We start from the raw sequence: 27,466 nt of genomic DNA, 5'->3' as shown, positions 1-27,466 counted from the left end.
GGATTTAGATGATCTGTTTGTCTCAACCTTGTTAATGAAATTAGCTGTGGGACTTACGGCAAGTCATGTAAGTTAAAAGTCACATAAGTTATCAGGGGCATGTATTTAAGTTTTTTTTGGAACACAGCCATGATTGTGTATTTACGTATTGTCTGTGGCTGCTTTCTGCAAGGGAGCGCCCAAGCTGAATTTCTGTGACGGAGACCAAGTGGTAATGCAATGCATGCAACATTTACTGCCTGTAGGAAGTCTGTCAGTCCCTGGACCAGATTTTGAGTATCTTTCCCGCCACTCTGAAAATCCCTAAAACCGAAGTGACTTGTTTCAATAGCATTGAATGATGTGTTGAATAGCTGACTTAAAACACATATATTCTGGTAGCAAAGCACAAAGATACTTGCGGTGCAAGTGAAAGTATATCTATCTCCTGACGTATAAATCAAGCAAGTCAGTTTTTAAACGGAGTTCTGAAAAAGACAAAGAACACTGTAAAAAGTTAATTTAACTTACTTTACAGAACGTGTGCTGTTATATGTGCTGGTTATATAGGGTCCCTGAATAGCACTTTGAAATTATATATATATTTTTGGTATTTCAAAGGAATTTGGAAGCTGTCCGGGTCTTTGAGACAAACTCAAAGGTTAAGAGCGATACGTCAAAGAAACCCTAATGAAGAACCTTGCCAGAAGTTTAGACAGGTTTTTGTATGCCACTTGGAAACACTGGCTGGCTTGGGCAAAAAAGGAATTTATTAAGACAGCAAAAAAGGAATTTATTAAGACAGCTGACAGGCTTTCCTGGCATGCTGGCATTATGGGGATACCCATGAATGTCATCCTTGGGTTGAGTAACAGTTGCACAGAACGAGTGCAGAATTCAGCCTACACCCCAGCTTAGGCACAGTACGTGGCCTCAGAAGAATTACATCTATGTTTCTCCCAAATTATATACTACTGCTAAGGTCAAATATCTGTGCTCAAAAATTACTTTTTAAACTAACACTTGAAGTTTCATTAGCTAGTCAGTCTGAAACTTCTAATGTTACCTAGCAGGGTATGTTAGTACAACTTAAAATCTTCTAAGTAATAAAACAAGTTTGGGGGGTAATTCATTTTATTGATGTGTTGCAAACCACCACCCAGACATATATTAATAAGCACAGACGACTTAATTCAGAGTCCCTTCCAGAAACTGGAAGCAGGAATAAAAACCACTATGACAATACAAAACCACTTTTTTAGGTATTTCCCCTTCAGTATTTCAATAAACATGATTTCTTCTGTCATGTATTTAATTTTAAGTGAACATGATTTACAGTTAGTTTTTACTTTTTTATTATTATTACAGCCATTATAAAAGCCATAAACATGTTTCCAGAGAAAGCACGTTCTGAAACTTACAGTATTCTCTCATAAAACAGGAGGTAAGCCTGCGAGTTCAGTACTTTAGCTGTAGACACAGCTTGCACGTGTGTGTCACTGATGTGAAACCACTGCCCTTTGGTTGACTCCATTTCAAAATCTGTCAAGAGGAAAAAAAATTAAGTATAAATGGAAAGATTCAAATTTATCATTTTCTGGTTTTGCTGTAAATATCTGCTGAATACCAGAATTTTCCAGGACCTCCTACCTTGTGGAATGTCACCATGGAGAACAAGATTGGAGAGATGACTGCTGGCTGTTCTTGCCTTGGCGTAGGCGGTATAATGCCCTGAGCGCATGGTGCCGCTGTGTTCAACGACTCCGTATAAGGAATACAGTACCCTTGTGTTTTCTTCAGCAACATTCTTCAAAAATGAACAGAATTCAGAAGTTAGTTCTAGTTCCATTTATGAAGGTCCCGTCACAAGACAATTTTAAAACTACACAAAGGGTTTCTGATCTTCAAGAGTGCAGAAATCATGAGTCTGAATTTGACTGTTTTTTCCCCTTTCTCAGCCTACTGAGTAGTGTCACACTTAACATGTTTTTACTAGAAAGTTGCCACTGTCATTGCCCTGCTGGAAGAACCATAAAGCAGAGGCCACTTGCTACAGTCACAGTTTCCTGGCCCACCTACTTAAACTGAATTTGCCAAGATTTCTTTAGGAGTCTGGGATCAGGTAATTCCAAAATACCTCAACAACTCATCCTACTTTTCAGCCCAAAATGTAAGACTTTAACAACAAGAGGGTAGTATTTAGGGCACACCCAAAACCACCCATTACATTTCCAAATGCCCCTTGCAGATCTGGTGAGAAATTCACCCTTTCAAGAGCCCACTCTCCATCTAGCACAGAGGCTGCTTATTCTCTGAAGACCACGTGTGCCCCAGGGCTGGCCGGCAGCAGGGAGAGGGGTTCCAACTGGGAGCCACTTGCGGACAGACAGCTACTCCATTATGTTCTCTGGTAAAAAGTCTTCCTGAACAAGCCTCACTGTCCTTCAATAGTGCTGTCCCTACACTCATCTCTCACCTGCACCTCCCTACTCGCTAAAGACCTTTATGTGTCACCCCAAATCCTGTCAGTGTCCTCGGGGATTTCAGTGTCCATCCATGAGCCTCACAGGATTTTCACTGCTGTTCCATTTCAGCCAACCACAGCCAGGACTGTATTCTAGAACCAGTCATCACTCAACTCTTCAACTTCAAAAATCTTACTACTATTCTAGTCTCAGTCCATAATTCTTTCATTCTTCCAACTCATCTCGCCTATACTAGGCAACGTAACAGGACCCTCGAATCCTTTCTCCTGGCCTATCCAGCCTCTTTTGGCTTCATTCCCATTTAAAATCTTTCTTCGCTACTCAAAGCGTAATGCAACATCAGCACGACCAGAGCTTATCAGGCAGAATCTTAGACCCCGCCCCCATCTATCGATTCTCAAGTGCCTCACATGCACATTAAAGTTGGAGAACTTAGAGCACACGTTATCACTCTTACAGTCTCTTAACACCCATCAGCAGCCCTGCCACCACATCCAATTCATCAAATAACCCAACCCTGAATCCTACAGTGCACTTTCCCCAACCCAGGAGACAGCAGCTACTGCTGCTACATGCAGACCAGTAAATTCAGGATTTTCTACCTCATTAGGTCCTCGATGTGACTATATAATCTTACGATGTGTCCTTAGTTAGCTGCCTCTTCCATGGATGGTCCTTCACAGCAACTGGACCAAACCTCCACCACTCTGTTGCAGCCTCTCATTAACCCCCTTTATTTTCCATAGTTGACCTCACCTCCCACTTCAGGAAAACTGAGACATTACCTACCCAACTGCAAGTTGCCCCTATCTTTTCCCTTTTGTTCAGAGAGACTCCAACTTAGTGCCCTCATCCCAGCCCTCCTGGCCTCCTCTGAGGTCTTGCTCAATCAGTTATCTCTTTTTTTCTACATCTTCATCTTCTAGATTTTCCTCTTGGCCTAGAAACCTGATTAGGTCTCCTACTCTTAAAAAATCCTCATTAACCCACTACTTTTCCTTTTCAACAAAGGCTCTAACGTACCTATCTGCTCTATCTCCGTTATTCTCATTCATTTCTCAACCTACTTAAGTTACTAACACTTCCTGAAAAATTTACCGTGACCTCTATACTGTCTAATCCATAAATACTTTCTAGTCCTTTCCTCTTTATTCTGACACTGGCCACTTAGTCCTCCCCCAAAACCTGAACACGGGGTAATGGCATTTTAGGCAAAAGATGGATTCCTGATGATGGTGTATTCAGAACTAATCCAACTTTCTGTTCACAGGCATTCCTCAATTTACTGTACTTTGCTTTATTGTGCTTTGCAGATACTGAAATTTTTTTACAAGTCAAAGGTTTGTGGCAACTCTGTGTTGAGCAAGTCTATTGGTGCCATTTTTTTCAATAGTATTTGCTCACTTGGTGTCTCTGTGTCACATTCAGGTAATTTTCAAAATACCTCAAACCCTCTACCAGCAAAAAGATTACAAATCACTGAAAGCCAAGATGATGGTTGGCAGTTTTTAGCAATAAAGTGTTTTTTAGATTAAGATAAATACTTTTTTTGGACACAATGCTATTTCACAATTAACAGACTGCAGTATAGTGCAAACACAAATTTTATATGTACTGTGAAACCAAAACATCTGTGTGACTGGCCTTATTGCAATATTCACTTTAATATGGTCTGGAACAGAACCCAAAATATCTCTGAAGTATGTCTGTACCAGCAAAAGTGGCCCTGCCCTATGATAACAACATGAAAATAATCACAATCCATTCTAGCCACCACCTCTGAAATACCTTTCATAGAGAATTTAAAGTGGGAGGGAAGGGGGACTTTCCATCATTTCAAATTTTGCACAGGAAGTTGAGACTTTATTAATACATTTATACTGAAGTATTTAAAACCTGACTACAGAACAACAATACAGCTTCTCTGATTCTCCAAATTCCTCAGCGTGGAGACTCGCTGACGCCCTTGGTGGTGTCCTCGTCTACCTACGCCTCTTACACGCAGATGCTCCCCAGAGTTCTGTCATAGCCATCTCTTCTTCTCTCTCCGTGCTCTACACAAGAGAGCCTATCCTCCCAGAGTTTGAACCACCACCTATGTATTGATGTCTAAGTCCTACCTCCAACCCCAACCTCTCTGCCCTGGCCCTCAGACATGTACGTCCAAATGCTTTCTAGACACAGCCACATGAATATCTCAAACATATATGAAAACGTTTCTAAAACTGAACTCATTATTCCTCTCCCCACCTCCCATCCTGCTCCTCCTCTTCTGTTTCTCCCCCAACTCACAGCAGTCCCGACTGCCCACTCATGTCAGGCTCTGGCAATCACGCTCAGCTCTTTCTGTGCCACCCTCAGCACCCATTTAAAGGCCTCTGCCTCGTCTTCCAGAGGCAATAGATCATAAGTCTCATTAATTTTACCTCCTAAAATATTCCTTTAATCTCCATATCTCCAGCCCTAGTTGAAGCTGTCATCATCTATCAACCGAGTTAATTCAACAGCCTATCTTAACTAACCCCCCTGCCTCTAGTCTTTTCCTCCTAAAATCCGGCCTCCATTGCTTCAGCAAGGAACCTGTGTAATACACACATCTGGCTGTGTCACCCCACTGCTTTAAATTCTTCAGGGGCTCCCCACTGTATACCTAACAAAGCCCAACTTCCTCATCAGGACAGACTTCCAAAACCTCATTCCTATCTCGCTTCCCTGGCTTCACCTCCCGACGATTCCGAGACTTGGTACTACAAGCTCTGGAAATGCCTACAGAGCCAGCCCCCAGAGCCCACCAGGCCGCTTTACCCTGCTCTGCCTTTGCCCCTGCTGTTCCCTCTGCCTGGGGAACTCGCTGCCTCTTGATGCATCAAACTGAGTCTTATTCCTTAAGGAGCAGCTGAGGCAGGTTCTACTTCACAGGGCCTTCCCTGAACCACCAACATGCTGGGTTAAGTGCATAATCACCTCTGCTCTGTGTACACCAAGCTTAACACTCAACCACATTACACTGAGATTATCCATTAATGTATCTGCTCATCTTTAGTTTTGTGCCTCCAGTCCCAAGACATCTGCCATGATAATGGGGGTTTAAAAAATGCTGAACTGAAATAACCACCTAATGTTCAACATGATTTGTCACAGATCTTGAAATGATGAAGGTACAAAGATCACAGACACAGTCTACTCAGTAGTTCTTATCAACTGCATACTTATGTGAGTTGCTGCTCGGGTATTTGGTAATAAGCTATGATTTCCCTTTAAAAGATTTTCCCAAAAAGACTACCTTCACCTACCTTACATTTAAGGGTACAAAAAGGAGCCAAATCTAAGATTTCTGGAAACTTTATGTGTTTGTTAACTTTGCGTAGATTAAAACCAGCCTGAAAAAAAAAAAAAGGATAACAGATTAAGTTTTTTTCAGGAGAAGTTGTACATGTTAAGCAAACTGCAGTCCCACTCCAGTGCCCAGGCTCTCCTAACACCCAGCCCCACTGCGATCTTCGCAGGAGACTCTGTCTCCCTGACCAGTAACTGACTGCCAGTTGATCCGTTTTTGCAAAGTGCATAACACAGACACACACAAACACATTAAGATAGCTGCTCCTCTAAGAAAATTCTTAATGTTTCTGTTTCAGCCATCCAGAAAAGGTAGACCAGACCAGAGATTCTGAGTGCTTAAAACTCAACAACAGCAGAATACTTTTCTGTGAAGCATGTTCCCGGCCTCATTCTGTAACCAAGTTTAGTGAACTGTTGATAGAGTACCATTCAATTAGTTAAGCTCATAACAACTACAGAAGAGAAAACGTTCTCAAGGGACTTTGGGAATCTGGAGCTGAATCTGCCTGCAACTTGCACCGCTCATAGTGTAAGTCTTCCAGAAAAGATGGGAGTCACCAAAATGTTGAAAATCCAAGGCACCAACACTTTTTACCAAGGATCAGTAAAAATAAGATACCACACACAAAACAGAAAAACATCACTAAAACTTCCAAGTGCGAGATATAACTAGTAAACTAGTCTTTTTTTTAACCTGAAATGAAGGTTAGAGTAAGATGTTAATATTACTAAAATGAGCTACATGAATTCTAGTAAATCTGAGGAAGGACTGTACCTAAATTTCTTCTCCACCTTGACGTGTGTCTTTGTCAGTTCCTTTCTGTCTGAACAACATGTATGTTTTACTTTCCTACTTCTTTGAAGTTAGAATTAAGAAGTAACAGAAAACCAAAGAAACATAGTTATACACTGAGACAGTAACAAATAAAGCAGTTGTTACATATTTAAAACCAGTTTTAGGTAACAAACGAGGGGTACCTGCTGAAATCTCTTTAAATGAAGAGTGAGAACAGGAGGGGCAAGAGAAATTAGCATCTGCTTTTTAGCATTGGTGTACACATGTTTCCTTTCACCTATAGAAAGAAAGAAATTTTAGCAGTGTGAGAATCATTTTAGACTCCTAAAGCAGCCACACCTGCTACAAAATCACTTCAAACACCTAAAGCAAGGATCAGCTTTCTGGAAAGAATCAAATAATATTTTCAGCATTTTGGACCAAGAGGTAAAGCCAAGGATATTTTATAGGTATTTAGACATGAGAGAAAATGTTCCACAAATGCTTACTGATGGAATTCAAAATGTGATAAAAATAACTGAGTACAACTGCAGTCTACTGAATTATTTTTGGAGAGATAATTGGGGTTCAAAGCTGAAATTTTTACCATAATAATCATTTTCAAATGTTTGTCTATAAAAAACATTTTTAGCTCCGGGATTACAAAAAAACAAGAGGCAGGCCAAATTTAGCCTGTCAACCACACTTCATTAATGCCTGCTCTAAAGCAAACAGAACTGCTGTAAAATCAAAACAATTTACTTTTTATATTGACATGTAATAAAGAAAAGGTAGAGTTTCTAAGTGTTTCAACAATTCTAGTAAGAATCCTTAGAAATCCATGATCCCTCCATATTCCACTTACTGAAGCTCCAAAAACATAAAAAGGTAGAGGCAGGAGGGAATTACCAGGATCTTCCTGCTCTGGATTTGAGGAAGATTCTAAGAAAGCACTGTCCCCTAGTACCTTGCACTGGGCATGTCACGTTAGCACACTGATGAATTAGTGTGGCTTCCTGGGTGCAAAGCAGATAGGGGCATCACAAATGCTGACAGGAAACCAAGGATACAAAGAAACAGCCACTACCTGTAGGAATCCTGCTGTGATAACATGTCAGTGGGATGATTCTGCCCACAGCGAGTGGATTCAGAGAGCAAACTGTCCCACTGTAACTGCCACTGGGACGCCACAGAGTACGAGCCACTTCAACAAAGTTCTCTTATTCATCCGTCTACTAAAGTATTTACACAGAAAAGGGAACTTGTTGACAACATCCAAATCCTGGTAACAATGAAAACAGCAGCACTCTACCTGGGCAGTGCAAAACGTCCCCTTGAACATTCATCTGACTTTCTGTGAAAGAATCTAAATACCTTTTATATTTGCCTTTGGTCCACTATACTGTCTCCGCGTGCACACTTCACAAAGCAGTTTATTAGCATCTCGAAGTTTCTCATTTCGGGTGAACTGATATAAACAATGTTGGATTGAACATTCATCAGTATTGAAAGCGTCCCTGTTTGCAAGAGTACAGAAAGCAGTTTCTGGGTCTTCGTTTACAACTTCATATACCTTCGTCCCAGGAGTATGACCGTCATTCAGAATCTCTACATCTATTTCATCAGGTTGAAGAGCAGCATTCAAGTTAAGGTTCTTAAAGCCACTGGAAATGTCCACTTCTCCATTGCTCCCTTCCCTCGGATGGGCACCATTTAAATTCCTGGTACATTCAGTGTGAGAAGATGCCAAAGCCTCCAGGTCATTATCCATGTTGACATTTTTCATATCAGCTTCCTCTGTGGACTTTTGACTGTCAGTTACACTTTCTATCATTTTTTCATGGACATTCAAATCTTTCTGATTAACACAATATTCTTTATGTATAACTTCCTCTTGTGAGATATGGTTGGATTTAATATCCACTTCTCCCTGAAGTGACAGCTCAACTGCACACTCATCTTCAGGATGGTCAATGACACAGACATCATTTAAATGAAGAACTTTCCCTTGAATTTTTTGTTGCCTTCGTTGGTTCTGTGTAAAAAGTATATAAAACATTAAAAAAAAATGAGAGAGAGGAAGAGACAAAGCGTACACATATCACCTCAGGTTCTCTTGCTCATCAATCAAAAATAATTAAGTTACTAAGGAAGAGTTCACTCAGCATTCTGAGCCTAGAAGTCCCTTTACTGTCAGGGATCAAATAGATTTATAAAGAAGTTCTTTGATTGAAAGCAGGAATAAACCATCACCAATCATCAAAAAACTGTTACACAGGGGCAAATAAAAATGTGCAAGACATGGTCTCTGTTTGAAGGGAAGTGATCCAGACAGAGCAGTAAGGCAGCTGAACCCAAGCAGGAGCGAGTGACTACATACATACTGGGAAGAGATGGATTCACACGAGTTACCATCACTGGATCAAGGTTCCAGTGAAGAGATAAAAAAACAAACCGAAAACTCAAGGATATACAAGCACAGAACTGCTTTGGGCAGGACGGAGGAAAACACTCGGGGAAACAAATGGCCCCCAGTTAGCCAGGAAGCAAGAAAGCCACATGCACAGAGAACAGTGGAAGCCTCCACCTGCTTAAATCACCTGGTCTGCCATTTGCTGCCTATTTCTGGGGATGCGGAGGGAGGCGGTGGTGCATTTCATCAAGATTCCTGTTACTGGAATGCCTAAAGACTCAAGGGGTTAGCATTTTGGGTTGTAACTAAAAGGAAAGTTCCTGTGAGGCTAATCTGTAAAACCAGAAGACTGAAGGGCAACATAAAGGGTCCTGGACATAAATATTTTCTGATATGCTTCAGTTAAAAATAGAGTTACATGTGAACAAAAAATGGGAAAAGGATGTAAGTGAATACTTCAAAGGAAAGGAAACACAAATGGCCCTTAACATAAAAACGTGCTTAACTTCACTTACATTAAAATAAATGGAAAATAAAACTGTACTGAGATACTATCTATCAGACTGGCAGAAATCCACAAGCTTGATAACACACTGCTGTCAAGGATAAGGAGAAACAGCAAGCCTCGTATGTTGCTGGTGAGAATATAGACTGGTACAACCTTTGTGGAAGGCAATTAATGTATGAATACTACAAATATAATCTTTCTTCTCCAAATGAACCCTACAAATGATATATGTGTAGGGTTTTTCACAGCAGCACTGGCCATTAAAGCAAAAGATTACAAACACCTAAATCAACAGGAAAATGGTTAGGTGAACTATAGTACATCTATTATACTATATTTAGTAGCATGCTTGCTACTAATATGGAATACTATACAGCTGTCTAAAAGGAATCTTTGTGTCCTGAAATGGAAAGATCTCCAAAGACCTAATCAAGTAAAACAAACAAAAAACAAGGTCCAGGAGAGTATGCATAAAAGGAGGGGAAAACAAGACTACATATTTGTATTTGATCACATTTTCCAAAATAAACTCCAGGACACATAAGAAACAAATGAAAGTAATATCTATGTCATAAAAGGAGGGGGATTTTACTGTACACTTTTACATATATATTTTTAAGTTTTTGAATATCAATGTATTAACAACTGAAAAAATTATTAAAAATGAACTAAAAATTTTTTTTGAAAAGTTGTCACAAGTAATGCAGGGTTAAATAAAGCATATTTTCTTCACATATATTCAAAGAAATTTCACTGCAGAGAACACTAAATGAGCTAATTCTGTAACTAGCAAATGAAACCGTTGTACATAATATGACAGACATGTCTACTGATGTTATTCAAACTTCAAAAATTAAAATTAGCAAAGTATGGTTTTCCTATTTACCTACCTTGGCTTGCTTTTTGGCTTGCTTCTTTGCTTTTTTCTGTAAGTGCTTACTTGTTCCTGAAGGAATATCATTTCTCTCCTTTATGTAACTGTCATTATCTTTTTCTTCCTCGCTGTCTTTATCTTCATCCTCCATTGTCTTTTTCAGATTTTTATCATTTATACTTTTCTTACCACTCTTGAAATATGGAGAGAAAATGGGCCAAAAATAAAACTTTACAACTACTATTGGTAAAGAGATTGAAATCTCTTCAATCTTTTGAAATGTTACCTAAATAGTTTTCTACTCCTACTTTATATTAGATTTATTTTTCACAATGTTTGAAAATATATCCAGGACAGAATTCATCCATCTCAAATATTAGAAAGCAATCACATGCTGAGAAAATAAGCAAACAAACAAAATAGTAAAAGAAGGCAATTTCACAAACAAGTGTAACAGGAAGAAACATAATGAGTTGCGTTAGACACATGCTGTATCATGCTGTAATTCTGTTTCTAAACACTAGAAAGCTGCATAAGTGATAAGCTGAATTTCTGTTGATAAGTGAATTTCATGTCCCACTACAGGTATTCCTTTTATTCTCTTATTTCTTTTAATGTCAATGACAGTTTTAAAGAAACAAAAAGCAGAGTAAGTTAGGTAAGGCTTTAATCAAGTTTAATCAAGTTTAACAGTGATTTAAAGGGACCCCCAATTCATAAGAAGTTGAAAAATGATTTATCCAATATTCATAATATGTTCTCTTTTTTCCTACTATGACTTGATTGGAACTAAATTAATATGGCTTAAAACTGAGATACTCTGTTAACATTTATGAACTTAAGACTGTAAGGGATTTGTGGTTAGTCTTTAATAATGAAAATAAATAGTAATTTATAATATGAAGAAAATTCTTCCCTATATGTAATCAAAGTATTATATATAAATAATTCTAGACACACTCTTTAAAAAAAAAAGTATCCCATTCTTTATTCAAATCTTTCAAATTCTTCTATCTCAAATACATTCAGAAAAATTTTCAATGCATGGGCTAGTAACATACAAACTTGGAAAAGGTGACAAACCCTTCTCCATAAAATCTAACACAGGAAAGAAAAAAATCTACTTAAATAACATAAGTAGTCTTACCTGATCATCTAAAACTGGCAGAGACAAATCAAGGAAAGATTCATGAACCAAGGAGACCTTAACCAACCAAAAAAAAAAAAAAAAAAAAAAAGTAAAAGGAAGGAAAAGATTCAGTTTAAACATTATGTACTAAGATCATGGGGCAAGGGGGAGGGGAGGACACTTTCTTAAGCCTTTATTTTAATAATTTAATGTCTTATTTTAGTAAAAGCTTAAAAAAGCGCAATGAAAAATCACAGTGTTGAGGACTTTGGGTTAGGGGAAATAAAGTGTTAAACTAACTTCTTCCTGATATAAGGAGCACTCATAGTTCCAAGAGAAAACTGTGCCTACTTGGACAGTTCAAAAGAGAATATCTCATGAAACCAGACATTTCTGTTTTTAAGAGGAACAATTGATAAACCGTACTAATATTAATGAACAAATCCAGTCTGCTTTATATCTACTTACAGTTCTGCACTCATCGCACATGATCGTACTAGTTAGTTCACCACCAAATATTCGGTCCACAAAACTTGGTACTGATTTTTTCTTTTCATAATCTATAAGGAGAAAAGAAGTATATCAATTACTCTTATATAATTAATAAGTGAAAATTATTCACTTATGTATCTAACCCTAAAATTTTATTTTTAATTTCCTATGCCATTGACTTATTTGTCTCTATTCATAATTAGTGTAATTTTATTTTTATGCTGCTCTATTGCTCTGTTTCAGCAGCATATACTCTATTTCTGAGCATAACACAATTTAACACAATCATATATTATAAAAAAGAAAAAAGTTCTTATCTAATCTCTAGACAGTAAGCATATCAGTACCTCCATGAGTAAGATGAGCGGACTGGGCTAGGCTGAACGATACTGTAGCTCACTTCCAGCTCTAACATTCTAACACTGGCAGCAAACTGGGGAGTAACTTGCTTTGTGAACTCTTAAGACTGAACTCCATTTAAAATCAAAACAAAAACAAAAACAAAAACAAAAACAAAAACAAAAACCAAACAGCCCTCAGGAAAATGTTTCAGACAAAATCCTTTTATTTTCCTATGTTCCTGGAAATAACCTTGATATGTTTAGTTTAAGATGACATAATTGTACTACCTAGTCACCCACTTTTCTAAATACATGAAATCCATAAGCTTTATTCAAATGACAGATGTCCATTTACGAGGAACACATTTTATAACAGACAGTGCGAGCAGGCATGATTCTCTCTGTTGACAGCCAGGCAAGCCCCAAGGGCACCAAGGAGGCAAAGAGTTGCTATGTGTTGATTCTAAACTGTGCATTACAGCACAGTAGGTACTAGTCACTGTGGCCATTTAAGTTTAAATTAATAAAAATTAGATGGAAATAAAAATTTAGCTCCTCAGTTGCACCAGTCACATTTCAAGGGCTTGTAGACACATGCGGCTCCTGTATTGGACAGCAGAGATATGGAAGCAGTCCATCATCACAGAAAGTCCTACTGGATAGATCTTCAGACTTTCCTAAATCTTTAAATGCCTCATAACAATAAAGTTGGCTCCATGATTAATAAACCAACTGAAGACTCACAAAGAAAGGTGTAATTCCCATATTACTGCTAATTATAAAGTCTTAAGCTTTCGAAAAATAAATTGTGATGTTATCTTAGCGCTATCTTTAATATTTTCACCATAATACTACATAAAAAAGAATATACCAACAGCTAAATTTTTCCTAAAGTATTCATCTTTGGAGTACTGAATAATTTTTTAAAATCAATAGAGATAAAGAGATACTGTATGTTAATAACTGTGGATTCGAAATACATCTGCCAGCAATCTTGTCCAAAAGAACAGAGGAATTCAACTATAGTGTTTTAGTTCAAAAAGTCAGACATTACCTTTAACTTTATTTTTTAGTTCTTCATCCAATTTTTCAGTAGAATTACCAAATGCTTTAAGAATTCCTTTACTCACTCTCTAAAAGTAATAAAATGGATATGTATACTATTAAATTTTGAATTTTATAGTTAATTTCCTTAGAAAATATGTAATCAAGTCAAGAAAGTGATCAAGAATTAGCTCTCCAAAATTACTCAATAAAAATTAATATTTCTAAAAATCACGTTTTCAAAATTAACCAAGGAGCTAAAAAGAATTATACCTATAAAACAATCACTAACCCCTGAACAAAGGCACCGTCCCATCATTTCAAGATTTTTACCAACTCAAACCAAAGCTTTTCAGAGCATGCCCAGCTCCTCTGGAAAGACCACTGAAATGTCACATCCTAGAAGCAGAGTGGTTAAACAAGAGCTACTGAGACAGGTGCTCAAAGCCAGCTCCATCAGTCCTGGGAGTCTCTGAACCAGGTACTGAACCTCTACACCCTAACTTCAGAATCTATGGAGTGAGAAAATGGTAACAGTATCTACTCCTTAGAAAGGGTGTGAGGACTGAGTAAGATAATTCATACTGAGGACAGTGCTTGACATAAAGTCAGAACAAAATAAATTGTTATCACTATGTTATTACTGTTATTAATTATATATCCACATCCTCAAAAAATTACTTTACATCCTGGCAATTAACAAGAATTTTAAAATGCAACAAATATTCCCTGACTCTTAGGAAATAAAATACTTCCTAGCATCAAAAAGCAGTGCTAAATCACACTCAGAATATGAGGAGAGGTGCACTGCAACTGGGAATCGCTCTGGGAGAAACAGTTCCAGTACTTCGTAGCTCCCCTGGTACAGCCAGTACAAAGAACCTTAAAGAACAGTAACGCTGTAAACATCAAGCAGAGCACCGTGAAAAGGAGCATCATTTCTAATTCCCTTCTTTCATTCTAAATTAAAATATACTGGTTGAAAAGGCTGATGTAGGAAAAAAACATATTTTTTAATACATTAGCCTCAAACAACTAGTTTTCATTGCTTTAATAACCCTTAAGACACCAAATGACAGACAAGTTAATGAAGATTAGATTATAAAATACACTGGTCAAAATATGCTAACCTGATGTTCTTCTGCTCTCATTCCATCCAGTAAATAGCGAAGCAGCTCCTGGCTGTCTTGCTGCTGATAGCCTTTAAATCGCACAGCTCTACAGGGAAAAGGAAAAATGAAAAAGAAAAAACATGGTGAGTCTACTAAAATATGAAACTATTTTTTTTAATAAAATCTTAGGATCATATCCCAAATCTTGGAGTGTTCTAGCTTCTCAGAATTTCTGTTTAGTCCAACAACACCCTTGATAGATTTAATTTTCAAATAAAGTACATATTTTTTAAATCCAAATGAAATAAACTATGTTTTACTATATCTGATGAACTGATTCTAGTATTAATTTTTTCATACTGTTGCTCAGCATCTTACTGATGCACTGAAAGCACAATCAAAGTGGATACTCACTTTTTACAGACCTGAGAAAAGAGTTCTTTAGGTGTCACGATTCCCTTTTTGGTCTCTTGCATCTCATTAAGAAACTGGCTCATGGCTAAAGTAAGAGGGCCTGGAGGCTCAAGGTTTATTTCTAAGGGTTCCTGAATATGGGAATAAAAATTACTTTCTTCAGTCAAATTTTGGAATCATTTATCAAAATGTAACAGTCAACCAATATTGCCACCGTTCCCGAAAGAGCTGTCCCAATTAGGAGTTCAGAATGTACATCAGAAGATGGAGAGTTTCTGATCATAGACTATTTGATAAAGAATTCAGTTGTACTGTTTTAGTTTTAGATCAGCAGGAACTTATTACCTAAGATCTGAAAGAGCCAAAGCAAAATGTAGATAGTAAAAATGGTTAAGGTAAAATTCACTTGGCTACACAGCATTTAAGTCACTTTAAAAGATGTTAAAAATAATAAGATATGCCTAGTGCTTCACAAATTCCAACAGCATTCCCAAGAAGGAAGCCATACACTTGAGCACAGCAGAACACGGCACACACAGAGCACATAAATGTAAAGGCCCCTTATAATTCCTTCTAGCCTGATATCTTTAACTTGGTAGCCTCAAACAAAGTAAAACAAAACAAACCAAAAAGGTGAACATGAGCACCAATTCTCAAAATAATTTAAAATGTGGATATTCAGAGAGATAAAGTACTGATTATAAAAGAAAACTTTAAAGTACATACTGTTAGTGCCAAATCAGGTGGTTCAATTTTTACAATTGTTCCAGACATTTTTACTTCTTTTAGCAGTTCTCGAAGCACTGGTGTTTGTGACAAATTCTGGAATGCAGGATGGAAAAGAAAGGGGGAATTATTTAAAGGCAAATCAATTCATCCATAGTTCTCAAGAGTCTATTCTACCAAAACAGAAAATCTCTCTCAGCACTGCAATTTTTATTATATCTCTCTTGGGAAACAAAAAGTAATGGTGTGCTTTTCTCCCCACTCTATTTGGCTCATGAATACTTCGGTTCTGAGCTTATTCATCACATCAGAAGGGCGTTCTCCCAACCACCCAATATGAAGCTGCTGTCCCACCACCACCACCACTTATCACCACTTGTAACAAGGACTCCATTCTCCTGTGTTCCCGCCACACAAGGGAAAGTTCTGTGAGGGCAGAGGCCATGTTTGTTTTGAGCTCTACTGCACCCCAGTGCTCAGCAGTGTTTTACTGTCATGTAAACATTTCCTTGAGTTTTCTTTAAAGACAGAAGTAAATCACTTTGGGGATGGGGGAACTCAATACTTTAAGTAACAAACATGCAAAAGTACATAATAATACAAGAAATACACTCGATTTTTTTTTAAAGGGGGAAAAAATTAACACTGGCACCTGCATAACTGCATTGAAGAAACATGTATTTCCCAAATTACTGAGTCCTTTCACAGTTATTTGGGAAGTAGAATTCATGGAAGGATTTTCTTTAGCCATGTTTTCCTTTTTTTCTCTTTCTTGCTCATTTTTACTCTCTTTTTCTAGTTTTTTATTTTCAAGTTCAATGTTACCATTATCTTTTGCTGCTTTTTAAAAAAAGAAGAAAAAGAAAAGATTTGTAAAAATGTGTAACAAAGCCATGCCAAATGTAAAGTTATACCTGGGACTAGAATTTGTGAATTTCACCTAATATCATTATTTGCCACCTGTCTGATTTTAAGTGTTTTCTTATAAATAGAAGTAAATTACTGTCGAGAGAAAAATCAATAAACAAAAAATATTCAGAACTGATGTAAGCATTACTTTGATGAATGAAACCAAACAGTATATGTTTCAGTATAAATCCCTTTCTTATAAAAGTCTTTTTTTTAACAAATGAGCATATCTTACCCTGTGAAATCAGAGTACAAAGCGATCAAATAAAGAATGTGGACATGAAATGAATTTCTAAATGAGGTCTGAGGGTCAAAAACCGATCCTGAAGTTAGTAACAAACAATTCTGGCTCTGCAAACGATACCTCTGTGACTGTAAAAATCTAAACAAGTTCTCAAACCAGATGATGAAAACCAACCCCATTAATTTAATTACATATCAAAAATACCCTGAGAAGTATCTGGCCTTCTGAAGGCAGTACAAGCACTTTACATCATCCAAACAAATGTAACCAAGTAAACTCATTATAAGCAGGTCTCCCTTCAGCTCCTGTGCCAGGGTATGGGACCAGGGCATTACTACCCACTACTTAGTCCAGACTTTTCATCACCTTTGACTGTATTATTTCTCAGATTCCCTTCTAATTCTAACTCCTTATAATTATCTATATTCTCACTGTTTTACTTTCCTAACCAAAAATACTTTTCATAGTTTGAAATCAACCATAAGTAACATTATTCAGCTATATATAATGTTATCATACACCAATCTAAACATCAGTGGATTACACAAATCAACATTATAGTATATACTAAGAAACAAATGATTTTACCTGATTTTGGAGCTGTAATACTGGCTTGTTTTCTAACATAATCAACCACCTGACCCAGTCGGTTTGAATTACAATACTGGACCTCATCATCACATATGTAACACCTGTGACCCAAAAGATCCCAGAGAAGAAAAGTGACAAACTGACAACCACAAAAGGGGACAAATTTTAATTCATGGAACCTAAAGTGTGTAACTCTTAAATTATTCTACTAGAGAAACTGAAAATAAAAAGTTTATGTTTTCTTGAAGAAGAGTATATCCACATTAATTCTGGTTTACCATTAAATAAGGTTAGCCCAAATTATGGCTAAGCATATATGGCTACATATGAATACTGTGGAAAAACTCCAAACAGCTACTGAAATAGCTATTTATAACATTAAAGTCAAAGGTTTTTCTAGACATATTTCAAAATACAGAGCTATATCATCGTAATTAACAAATGATGTTCAGTGAACAGTGCTGTGTAAATGGTTTTTAAAGATGTAAAATTTTATTTTAACGTTAAGAAACAGGAAACATACATATGACTCTGATATTTACTTTCACGCAAATCCACTGCGAAAATTTTCTATATTCTGTTTATCTAGAATTTAAGCTTGGTGTTCTAATGTTTAAACTAAAAACAATCTACCAAGTGCTTTGTAATATCACAAACAAGAAAAAAGATGAAAATTCCTAAGTCTTCCATGAGCTACAACTTTTGTGTCTGTACAACACTCAGCAAAAGCTTCTCATAACATGACACTCTCTAGTCTTCTGAAAATGATCATATTTAAACAAATACTACAAAAATTTTAACTTCTTTGCTCCTTAAGCATTTCAAACACCTCCATTCTCCAATATTTCAAATAACTTCCAGTAAATGGCACAGGAGTTAAAACTCACCATACACTCCAGTTGTCCAAACTAAGAACCAGACAATGGGGTTCAGATCTTGGTGTCATATAATGCTTCAAGGCATGCTGCTCCTGAGAATTTCTGCCGCAGCCCTAGAGAATTATAATCATAAACCTCAAAGCCACAAAAATTCACCAGAAGAGAATTCATAATCTATAATGAACAAGTGGCTCAAGATATTCTGCCATTCTTAGAATTTTGAAAATAAAATTTTAGACTCTAGAGAGCCAAGATTTTGTTAAAACTTAGATATGAATAGGCAACAGAGGATACCTAAGGAAGAAAGTATTTGGAAAATCATGCACTAAAAGTATTCTTCCTCTCCACCGTGTCCTTTCAAGTCCCAACTAGACCATGCTAATGCAGTCATTCACTAGGGCTAGTTTGGATTCCTTAACATCTTCCTAAGTATTCTGCCACTGATCAAATCCCACCCAGTCTTCAGGACCTTGTTCAAAGGCCACTTCCTCTCAGAAGCCTATGCTTATCCTCCCAGATGAGAAAACACTGTATCCTTCCTGTAAACAAACTTCTACAAAACATGATGTAAACTCCTGGTGGCATTCCTTATTTTCTACCTGATAGTAAGCTGTTAATGCTGATATCCTCTCTTCCCTGGACTGTAATCCTGAAGGCATGAAAAATAGAATTAATCTATTACCCAAAAAATTTAGCAAATTGAAGGAGGTCAATAAGCATTAACTGAATGAGTAAATGGGAGATCTTCACCTACAAAATGCATAGGCATATTCGAAAAAAAACAGCCTGTCTGCCTCCAGCTGATTAAATCACTGCTAAGAAATGTATCTTCACTGTGTATCTATCTGAACCAGGCCACCAACTCCCTTGGGTGACTGACACTACAATAAGTGGTCCTGTTTCAACTGTAGCTACTAAAAATAGATCAATGGCTGTTAATCATTTAACTATGATATCAAAACTACTGATTTAATTTATCCTACTCAACATTTTAATTCTAAAATAAATGAGTTTAAATTTCATGTTCACTTTAAAAATAATAACATCATTTGAAACTTAAAAATGAGATGAGTTATCTTAAGACAACAGTTGAGAATCCCTTGCTAACAGTGCAAAACAAAACTCTGCTGGGCCGAAAGTTAACAGTGAATATTGACACCGTCTTACCCTTAAGAATTAAAAAGCTAGCAAAATAAATAAAATTTATAATAGGAAATGTACTGTGGAAAATCTGAAATAGCAAAATATAGTCATGCCCACCATATGTATTTTTTAACAGATTCAATGAAACTTTTCAAATACAAATAAACAATAAATATGTTCTTTGCTAACATATAAATTTTTTAAGTGTCTGACCACAATGACATATCACCTGTTGGGATGGTTAAAATAAAAAATTATGACAATACTAAATGCTGACAAGGATGCAGAGAAAGTGTATCACTCACACACTACTGTTAGAAATATAAAATCGTACAGCCACTCTGGAAAAGTTTGGGAGTTTCTTAAAAACTAAACATTTAATTATCACATTACCCAGCAACTGCATTCTTGGACATTTTCCCCAGAGAAATGAAATCTTAAGTTCACACAAAAACTTGTATACAAATGTTCATAGCAGCTTTATTCATAATCACCAAAAAATGGGATAAACCCAGATGTTCTTCAACAGGTGAACAGTTAAACTGTGGTACACCTAAACCATGGAATACTACTCAGCAATCAAAAAGAACAAACTACTAATACTCATGACTTGGATGAACCTTCAGGTGATTATGCTAAGTGAAAAAAGCCAATCCCAAAATGTTGTATACAGCATGACTCCATTTACATAACATTTTTGAAATGACAAAATTTTAGAACTAGAGAACAGATTAGTGGTTGCAAGGGGATAGGGGGAGGAATGGCAGTAGAGAAGTGGGCATGACTGCAAAAAGGCAACACAAGGGATCCATGTGATGCTGGAACTACTCAGTATCCTGACTGAGGTGGTGGACAGACAAATCTACAAAGGCAACAAACTGAGCAGAACTTAACATACACATATGCACATGCACAACACACATATCCCCACACACAAATGAAGAGAAGTAAAACTGGGGAGCTCTGATTAAGACTGATGAATTGTAACAATGTTAATATCCTGGCTGTTAATATCCTATATTAAACTATAGTTTTATAAAACGTTACCACTGCCTAACAGCCCAGTTTCTGAGCATATAAACTTAACTTAACCACCACTAAGGTTGACAAAGAGGCCCTGACCTTTAGTACCATGGCAATACCTGTGAACTGTTCTGTAACCCAGATACCACTCCACCCCACCCCTCTAAGGTATTCATTTCTCCAGCTGCCAGGAATGTGGCCTGGTGACAGCTCACAGCGACGTCTGTCCATCCCCAGGAATTATCCTCAGTGGAAGGAAGCAGCCTTGCCCAAGATTACTCCTCCCCAGGAAGATCCCACATCGAATGACTGGTCTACGCACAGGTGCAAAGGCCTGGCCCCTTGCCTCAATTCAAGATGTCTCTGAAGGTCAGAGTTCACTGAGGGGTCACAGCACTGCCTCTTTGCTCTCCCTCTGCCTAAGCCTGCTTCCCGCACTGTTTTCCTGGTGTGGTACTGAGAACACTCCCCAGCAAAGCACCCACACACAGATCTCAGTCTCAGAATCTGCTCCCCAGGGAACAGGACCTATGCTGACATTCTGGTCACCCATACTGTTCTTTTAGGTAGTGTCTTCTAAAATAAGTTCCAAGAGTTTAATAAACCCTCATATCAATAAAAATCTATGCATACCTGATGGCCACATTTAAGACACAGCCAAACTGAAGGATTTTCTTCCGGTTCTTCTTCAGATTTATCTTTTATTTTATTGTCTGTCTTACAGTCTTGGCAAATATTCCATTCCACATTCACTAAAGCCTTTTTCAAATTACCTTGTTCCAATCCTTTTCTGATGTGTCTGCACATAGGTTCTATCAAAACAAATAATAAAGAAATATATGAGATAAAATGTGAACTTTTTCAGTTCATTTCAAAACTTACACTTGATTTCAACTTCAAAAACAAATTTACTCTATAAACAAATTGTCAGATAATCTGAAAACTTACAAATTTTTGATATTTGATTATGAGACTATGTGAGAAAGAGATTTTATATAAATTTGAAAGTTTGCTTTTTGAAGTCCTAGGTACAGCCACCACCACCCCAAATTCACTTCAATCTATTTCCCATATCTATTATTCTCTTTATTGTAAAAGGTTTGTAGAGAAGGTCCATCATCCAGTCAACAATACAACTACTGCAGGCCCGGCACCGTGGCACATGCCAGCGAACCTAAAAGTGACCGACTCACAGCTCTTCCTTTGAGCAGCTCACATTCTGGCAGGAGAGGCAAATAAAGAAAAAACTGTACAAGAATCTCTAAAATGTGCTATAGCAGCCTCAGGAGAAAAGGCTAAAGTCAACGCAAGTTTCACAGGGGAGGTAATGTCTGTACAGTCTTGGAAGGTATAAACAGATACAAAAACTTCTCACATCGATGAAGCACTAACACTGTGCTATATATCTGCATATATTATCTCATTTAAACCACACAACCACCCTAGAAGGAAGATGCTACCATCCTAATGACAGATGAGAAAACTCAGATTTAGTGCCCAAGGTCACATGACTATTGAGAAGCTATGTCAGAATCTAGACTCAAGTCTTTTGACTTCAAAGCTCACACTTTAAACTATGACTTCATAGTATAAAGAACAATCTGAAAAGGCCACATCCCATGAACAAAGGGATGGAGGTGTGAAATGTAAAAGTGCCTACTGTCTGCTCAGAACGGCAGTCACACGTGTAAAAATCAGCAGCTTGACCTGAGACTGAAAACCCCATTGAGGCCAGGTCAGTAATGGGTTTTGCAAGCACTTGAAAGGGCTTCAGTTCTTTCAGGTCCCCAGGAGGTTTAGAAATTCATCAAGGAGCACAATAGCTTTATATCCAATGAACTTGAATATAAATGCAGATGAGATCATGTGAAAAAATACTAAATCCTAGTAAGTAGTCCAAAAGACACAAACTGAAGAAAGAAAATACTGTTTCAACTAGCAAATTCAACAAAGATTTTTACAAACGATACTGACATATGTTAGTAAAGGTTTAGAGAAATGGGCACTTTGTTATGCTGCTAAGAGCCCTGTAAATTAGTAAAACATTTCTGAAGGACAATTTGCTGATAGATCCAAAAAAGCCTTGAAAATATTTATACCATTTAATTCAGCAATTCTAATTCTAAGATCTCTACCAAAAAGATAACTGAACGTGCACAGAGTTGTAGCTACAAAAATGTTTACCATCACTCCATTCATGACACTGAAAAGTTAAAAATTACCTAAATTTTTAACAGTAGGGGATTACCTAAATAAATCATGAAATATGCATCCATGGTCTTTTACATCAATGCAATAAATATCATGCTATTAAAAATGTTATAAAAACTATTAAATGACATGGCAATACAAACATTTAAAATCCAAATTACAGAACAATAATGTACACTTTGATCCCATTTTTACATATTAAAGTATATGCCCATTTAGGGATACAAACATTAAAGATTTAATTGGTGAAATATACCTAAAGATTCAGAAGAATCATCAATTGGAACAGTTTTTCCCTTTGTCCGTTTCTTTCCCATGTTGGCACTTTATGGATTACTTACTGACACAAAATAACAATCTAGAAAACAAGATAAAGTTAGCTTGACAAAAAAAAAAAGTATGTTTTACAGTTCTGTAGGAGAAAGTAATATAACTAACCACATATATTCTGTGGTTCTATCATACTTTATAAATTATAAAGACCATTTACATGTATCATCTATTTTCATTGAGAACTCAGAAGTGGATAGGAGAGTATTACTTTTGTTTTTCATCACTTAGAAAGCTGATTCTTAGTAAGCTTAAGAGGTTTCAATAAACATACAGGTCAGGAAAGAACCTATGTCTTCTCACACAGATCTCAAGTCTCAGTACTTTACACTAAGGGATTCAACTTCTCACTACACAAATGCGGAATGGTGGTGGCACTTTGAAAGTTAAGATAATTTCCCTTTCTTCTAGCTATCTTTCCTAGCTCTTGCAGGCAATGCAATTAGACTTGATAATTTCTCAAAGAAAACAATCTCCCAGAGGGAGTAAGAAAATTTACAAAATAATTTCAAAGCCAAATATTAAAAGTGATTCACTGCTCTGCATTTTCCACACCAGGATTTCCTATGGATATTAGCTGAAAACTGATTATATCTGCATTCTCAACCACTTACATTATTACATTTGCCTAAATCAGTTTAGAAGACTATGACAAATCTAGCTGCCTACCAAATCTTCATCTCTTTAGTCAACAATTCAATATTAGAAAACATGAAAAATACTGAAGTACATACAGATCTACCTAATTTTAATAATGATTTTGTAAGTTCTATTTTACATACATTAGAATAACTTAGTGTCAGAATCATTTAAATGAGTATAATGATTATTTTACCTGAGATGCTTATTAAAATTCTGATTGCGTAAGTGGAAAGTAGGATCTGGGACATGTTTTTTAAACACTTCCCAGTTAACTGTGATCCTGCCCTGGCTTAGAGTTTTAGAACTATTCCTCCTTTAGCTCCTACTGGGTTAATGTAATTAGAGGTAATTCCAAAAGGCTGGTATGAAAAATGAGTGCCAAAGCAAATAACTGATAACCTTTCCAAAGATAATATAAAATGTAACAAGTTTCCACATTTATAAAATAAATGAATGAAATTCTAACAAAATAACAGAACTATATGGGTATATATAAAGAGAGGGTATATTTTATGTACTTTTCTCACCCTAAAATAATATTTAACATAACTTATCTTATCTAGAATTGCAGATTTTAGGGGAAAAGAACTGCACCCAAGTTCTTGCCTCCATCCAACTCCCTCTAATCTGTGCTGCATTCCAATACCAGACGCCTTCCAATAATGGCATTTTCATCAAATCACTCTCTTGATTCAAAGGATTTAACTGTTTATCAGCCCACCCTCCTGTGCTGTGCAGTCATGGTCCCTTAGAAATTATCCCCAGTGCTCTAGTAATCCTGACTTTCATTACTTCTCAACAAAGAACCACTAAAGTTTAAGTAATTATATGATCCTTCTGGTCTTCAAAGCCCTTTCAAAACATTATCCCATCTGATTTTCACAAAACCCTTTAACTGGAGTATTTTGCTCAAGAAGAAAACTCAGAAACAAAATGATGAAAGATCACACGGTGGCAGAGGTGAAACTAAAACGCAGATCTTTCGGTTACAAGACAGAATCAAGCCTGTCTTTTCGGTATCCTCTACTCCGAAACATCTTGCCTTCCTCACCTCTGTGCCTTTGATCTCTAGCTGGGAGTTCTCTCTTTCCGTCTATCCAAAACTTCCCAATCTTCCAAGATTTCCATATCAATGGAGCCTCGGGCAACCGTTCTACTCTAAATGAACCTCTCAACTGAACTTTCCCAGCGTTTGTAGTGTACACTATCTTGCACCCTAATCAGATAGATTAACGGACTGCTTTTTAACTTTTTAACCTGGATACATGTTATTTCTCTATCTAGACTACAATCTAAAGTTCTAAGAGAAAGAAATGGTTTTAGGCATTACATCTGAATTGCCTACAGCATCTAGCATAATGTTAGTATATAGGAGACCAAGAAATAAATAGTTGCATTGAAATAGAAAAAGAGAATAGTACCTGAAGCATAAAGGATGATTACAAGGTGCAAAGGTAGGTACATAAGAATGAAGCACACAAGGTCCGGTGAAAAAGAAAAAGGTAAATAATGAAGAAATCTGCAGTAGTGAAGACAGCACTAGCAAATCTGGTTTGAGGACTGCAGCAGCCCAGACTCCAAAGGAAAACTTGAAAGACGAACTGTAATTGCTGCAGGCAGAGGACAGCAGGGGAGGGGGTTGCTTCAATGATGTGTAAAGAGCTCCAATAAATTTTTGACAACTATAAAGGACATCTAATGAGTCGTGATAAGAGAGTACTGTGAGGACCATCAGCTATAAACAAATCTATTAAATTTTTCAGGAGACTCCAGATGAGCATTACCTTATTAACCAAATTACTCTTCGTAGGACTCCACACAAAATTTAAATCAAAGCTGGTCTTGCCGGCTCTAGAATTAGCCCAGTTCTCTTCCCTCTCTGCCCTCCTAGTTTTCCCATGATTGTTGGGTTCCATTAAAAATGCAAGAGTTTGGGAAAAACTGTCAGCAGGACTTAAACACGGCTTTCAAGTTTTGAATAGATCTGTCCTACCCTAGGTAGCACTGAATCGGTTAGGTGACACATTGTGCGTGTCGTACTAACCACCACACGGAGGCGGCAGCAAATCCAGCCCCCACCCGTATGGTGCTCCTGGCCGCGTGGCGCCCGCCACACCTCTCCTTCGCTTCCAACTGCTCCGCACCCACGGGGGAACCTCGGGGTCCACCAGGTCGAGAAGGGCGCCAGCACCGGCAACTCATTGGCCAGCTCCTGGAACTGACAGGACATGAAGCCAATGAGAACGCGGTACCGGGCCGAGGCCCGGTAACGTGCTTAAGGAAGAGGGGCCTTCGAGAAGAGAACAAGGTTGGGGCAGGAATTTCGGGCTCCCGGTGCGCAGGAAGTCATGAGAGTGGTGACTGCGAGGCAGTGGGAGCAGAACTCACCAACGGCAACAGCGCCCATAACTGCATCCCCTAATAGGCCTTTGGGCTGGGCAGCCAGCTCCGTCTTCTTCCCGGTGACGAATAGAGAGCGACAGAGCTAAAGCCAGCGTGACCCCTAGAAAGCAACAGCTTCCGGTATGCGGCATTGTGGGAAGAGGCTTTGGCCCTAGGGTCCGGAGGCACTAACGCTAGTTAATTGGCGCCTGCGCGCGGCTCACGCCGGAAGTTTAGATGCGTCAGCACCCGGAAATCTGACGGCATTGAGTTTTCCCTGCTCTTGTGTCATTAGGGGGTTATTTAAATGCTTCTACTGTATGGGTGCCTGGTGGTTTGGAGTCTCCTGGTTGATTATCTTACTCAAACACATCATATGTGGAGCCTGAATGGGGGGCCATTTAAATTTCACACAGATTCCCTAGTTATGTCCTAGCGACTGCTAAAGTTAACTATGTAAATTGTCTTTAACCGTGTGGTCAGAGGGTAAAATTGACAAATATTTACAGTTTACTTGTTCAAAATATGTGAGTCCCAAGCCCTCTGAAGTGAATTAAATAAACATAGGCCTTCTCAACCTGGAGTTTAGTCTTATGCAGAAGACAAAATAATCGTTAGAAAAAAAAGATGGAGGTGCCAATAGAAAAGGCAAGAGGTATAAACAAGTAATTGATAGTAAAAGAACATGATATGAAGAAATGTTCATCCTTATTAGTCAATCATATAAAAGGAGGTTAAGAAAGTGGCATCTTAACCTGTTAAACTGGCCATGTTATGGAAACGACAGGTCAGCCAAGAAACAAGCACCACTCTGAGGGTTGGCGTACTTAGATTTATTACACCAGCGGGCTCAGAGGTGCTTCTGCTCTGAAGCTCTGAGCACCTCCAAAACGTGTGCATGAGGTTTTATAGGGTTAATTACAAGCTTGGGGTATTCGGCCAATAGGCGTGGAACAGGTTTAGCAGCACGCTTATCACAAAAGTAGAGGCAGGGAGGCAGCAAACCAACATTTCAAGGCCAGATGTGTTTCTCTGAAAATCCAGCTGGCTAGCAAAAAAAAAAAAAAAAAAAGAGCAGGGAATCAGCAAACTGACACTTATTAACTTAGATTTATGAGCTAGCCCAGCAGAACTCAGATCAGTAAACCGACACTTGTTACACTTAGATTTACGAGTTAGCCCAGCCCGGCTCTCCTTCACAGCCAGAGTAACAATGGTGAAATGGAGGAGGATGGGGAGACTGGTTCTCCTGCTTTTTACTTCTGATATTTTTTAAGTTCTCCTTACTCAGCACACAGGCTTTTTTTTTTTTCTACTCTAAAACAGAGCCTTAGGACCATTTCACCACCTGCTTCCTCTACCTAGAATGCTGAAAAGTCGCTTTCTCTAAAGAAATTGGCAGAGCAACCTAGGTAACATAGCCACCCAATCACTCACATCACTTTATTTTACTTCTCTGTCCAGCAATGATCACTATCTGG

The 27,466-nt window shown here is 37.7% G+C and overlaps 1 protein-coding gene across 6 annotated transcripts; it reads right to left on the bottom strand.

Annotated features, from left to right (window-relative positions):
* Nucleotides 1–1,317: 1,317 nt before the first annotated feature.
* Nucleotides 1,318–26,118, bottom strand: USP16 (ubiquitin specific peptidase 16). 6 transcript variants are annotated; one of them, XM_006209807.3, is made up of 18 exons: nucleotides 25,992–26,118; nucleotides 22,888–22,989; nucleotides 21,054–21,232; nucleotides 18,264–18,367; nucleotides 17,374–17,477; nucleotides 16,285–16,472; nucleotides 15,633–15,728; nucleotides 14,907–15,037; nucleotides 14,511–14,598; nucleotides 13,391–13,469; nucleotides 11,972–12,063; nucleotides 11,522–11,578; nucleotides 10,391–10,567; nucleotides 7,954–8,614; nucleotides 6,783–6,877; nucleotides 5,759–5,845; nucleotides 1,630–1,786; nucleotides 1,318–1,521 (listed from the first exon to the last, which is right to left on the bottom strand). In XM_006209807.3, the coding sequence occupies exons 2-18, from the start codon at nucleotides 22,946–22,948 to the stop codon at nucleotides 1,397–1,399; spliced, it is 2,481 nt and encodes an 826-aa protein (XP_006209869.1). In that variant the 5' UTR covers nucleotides 22,949–22,989; nucleotides 25,992–26,118; the 3' UTR covers nucleotides 1,318–1,396. The 6 variants fall into 6 exon arrangements, with proteins under 6 accessions (XP_006209869.1, XP_006209870.1, XP_072824180.1 ...); XM_006209808.3 differs by having other exon boundaries at nucleotides 16,285–16,469; XM_072968079.1 differs by lacking the exon at nucleotides 25,992–26,118 and adding an exon at nucleotides 25,388–25,558.
* Nucleotides 26,119–27,466: the final 1,348 nt, after the last annotated feature.

This window comes from Vicugna pacos, chromosome 1 (assembly GCF_048564905.1).
Source record: "Vicugna pacos chromosome 1, VicPac4, whole genome shotgun sequence".
Lineage (NCBI taxonomy): Eukaryota > Metazoa > Chordata > Mammalia > Artiodactyla > Camelidae > Vicugna > Vicugna pacos.
Note: the sequence above shows the minus strand (reverse complement) of the source record. Positions and strands in the feature narration are given on the sequence as shown.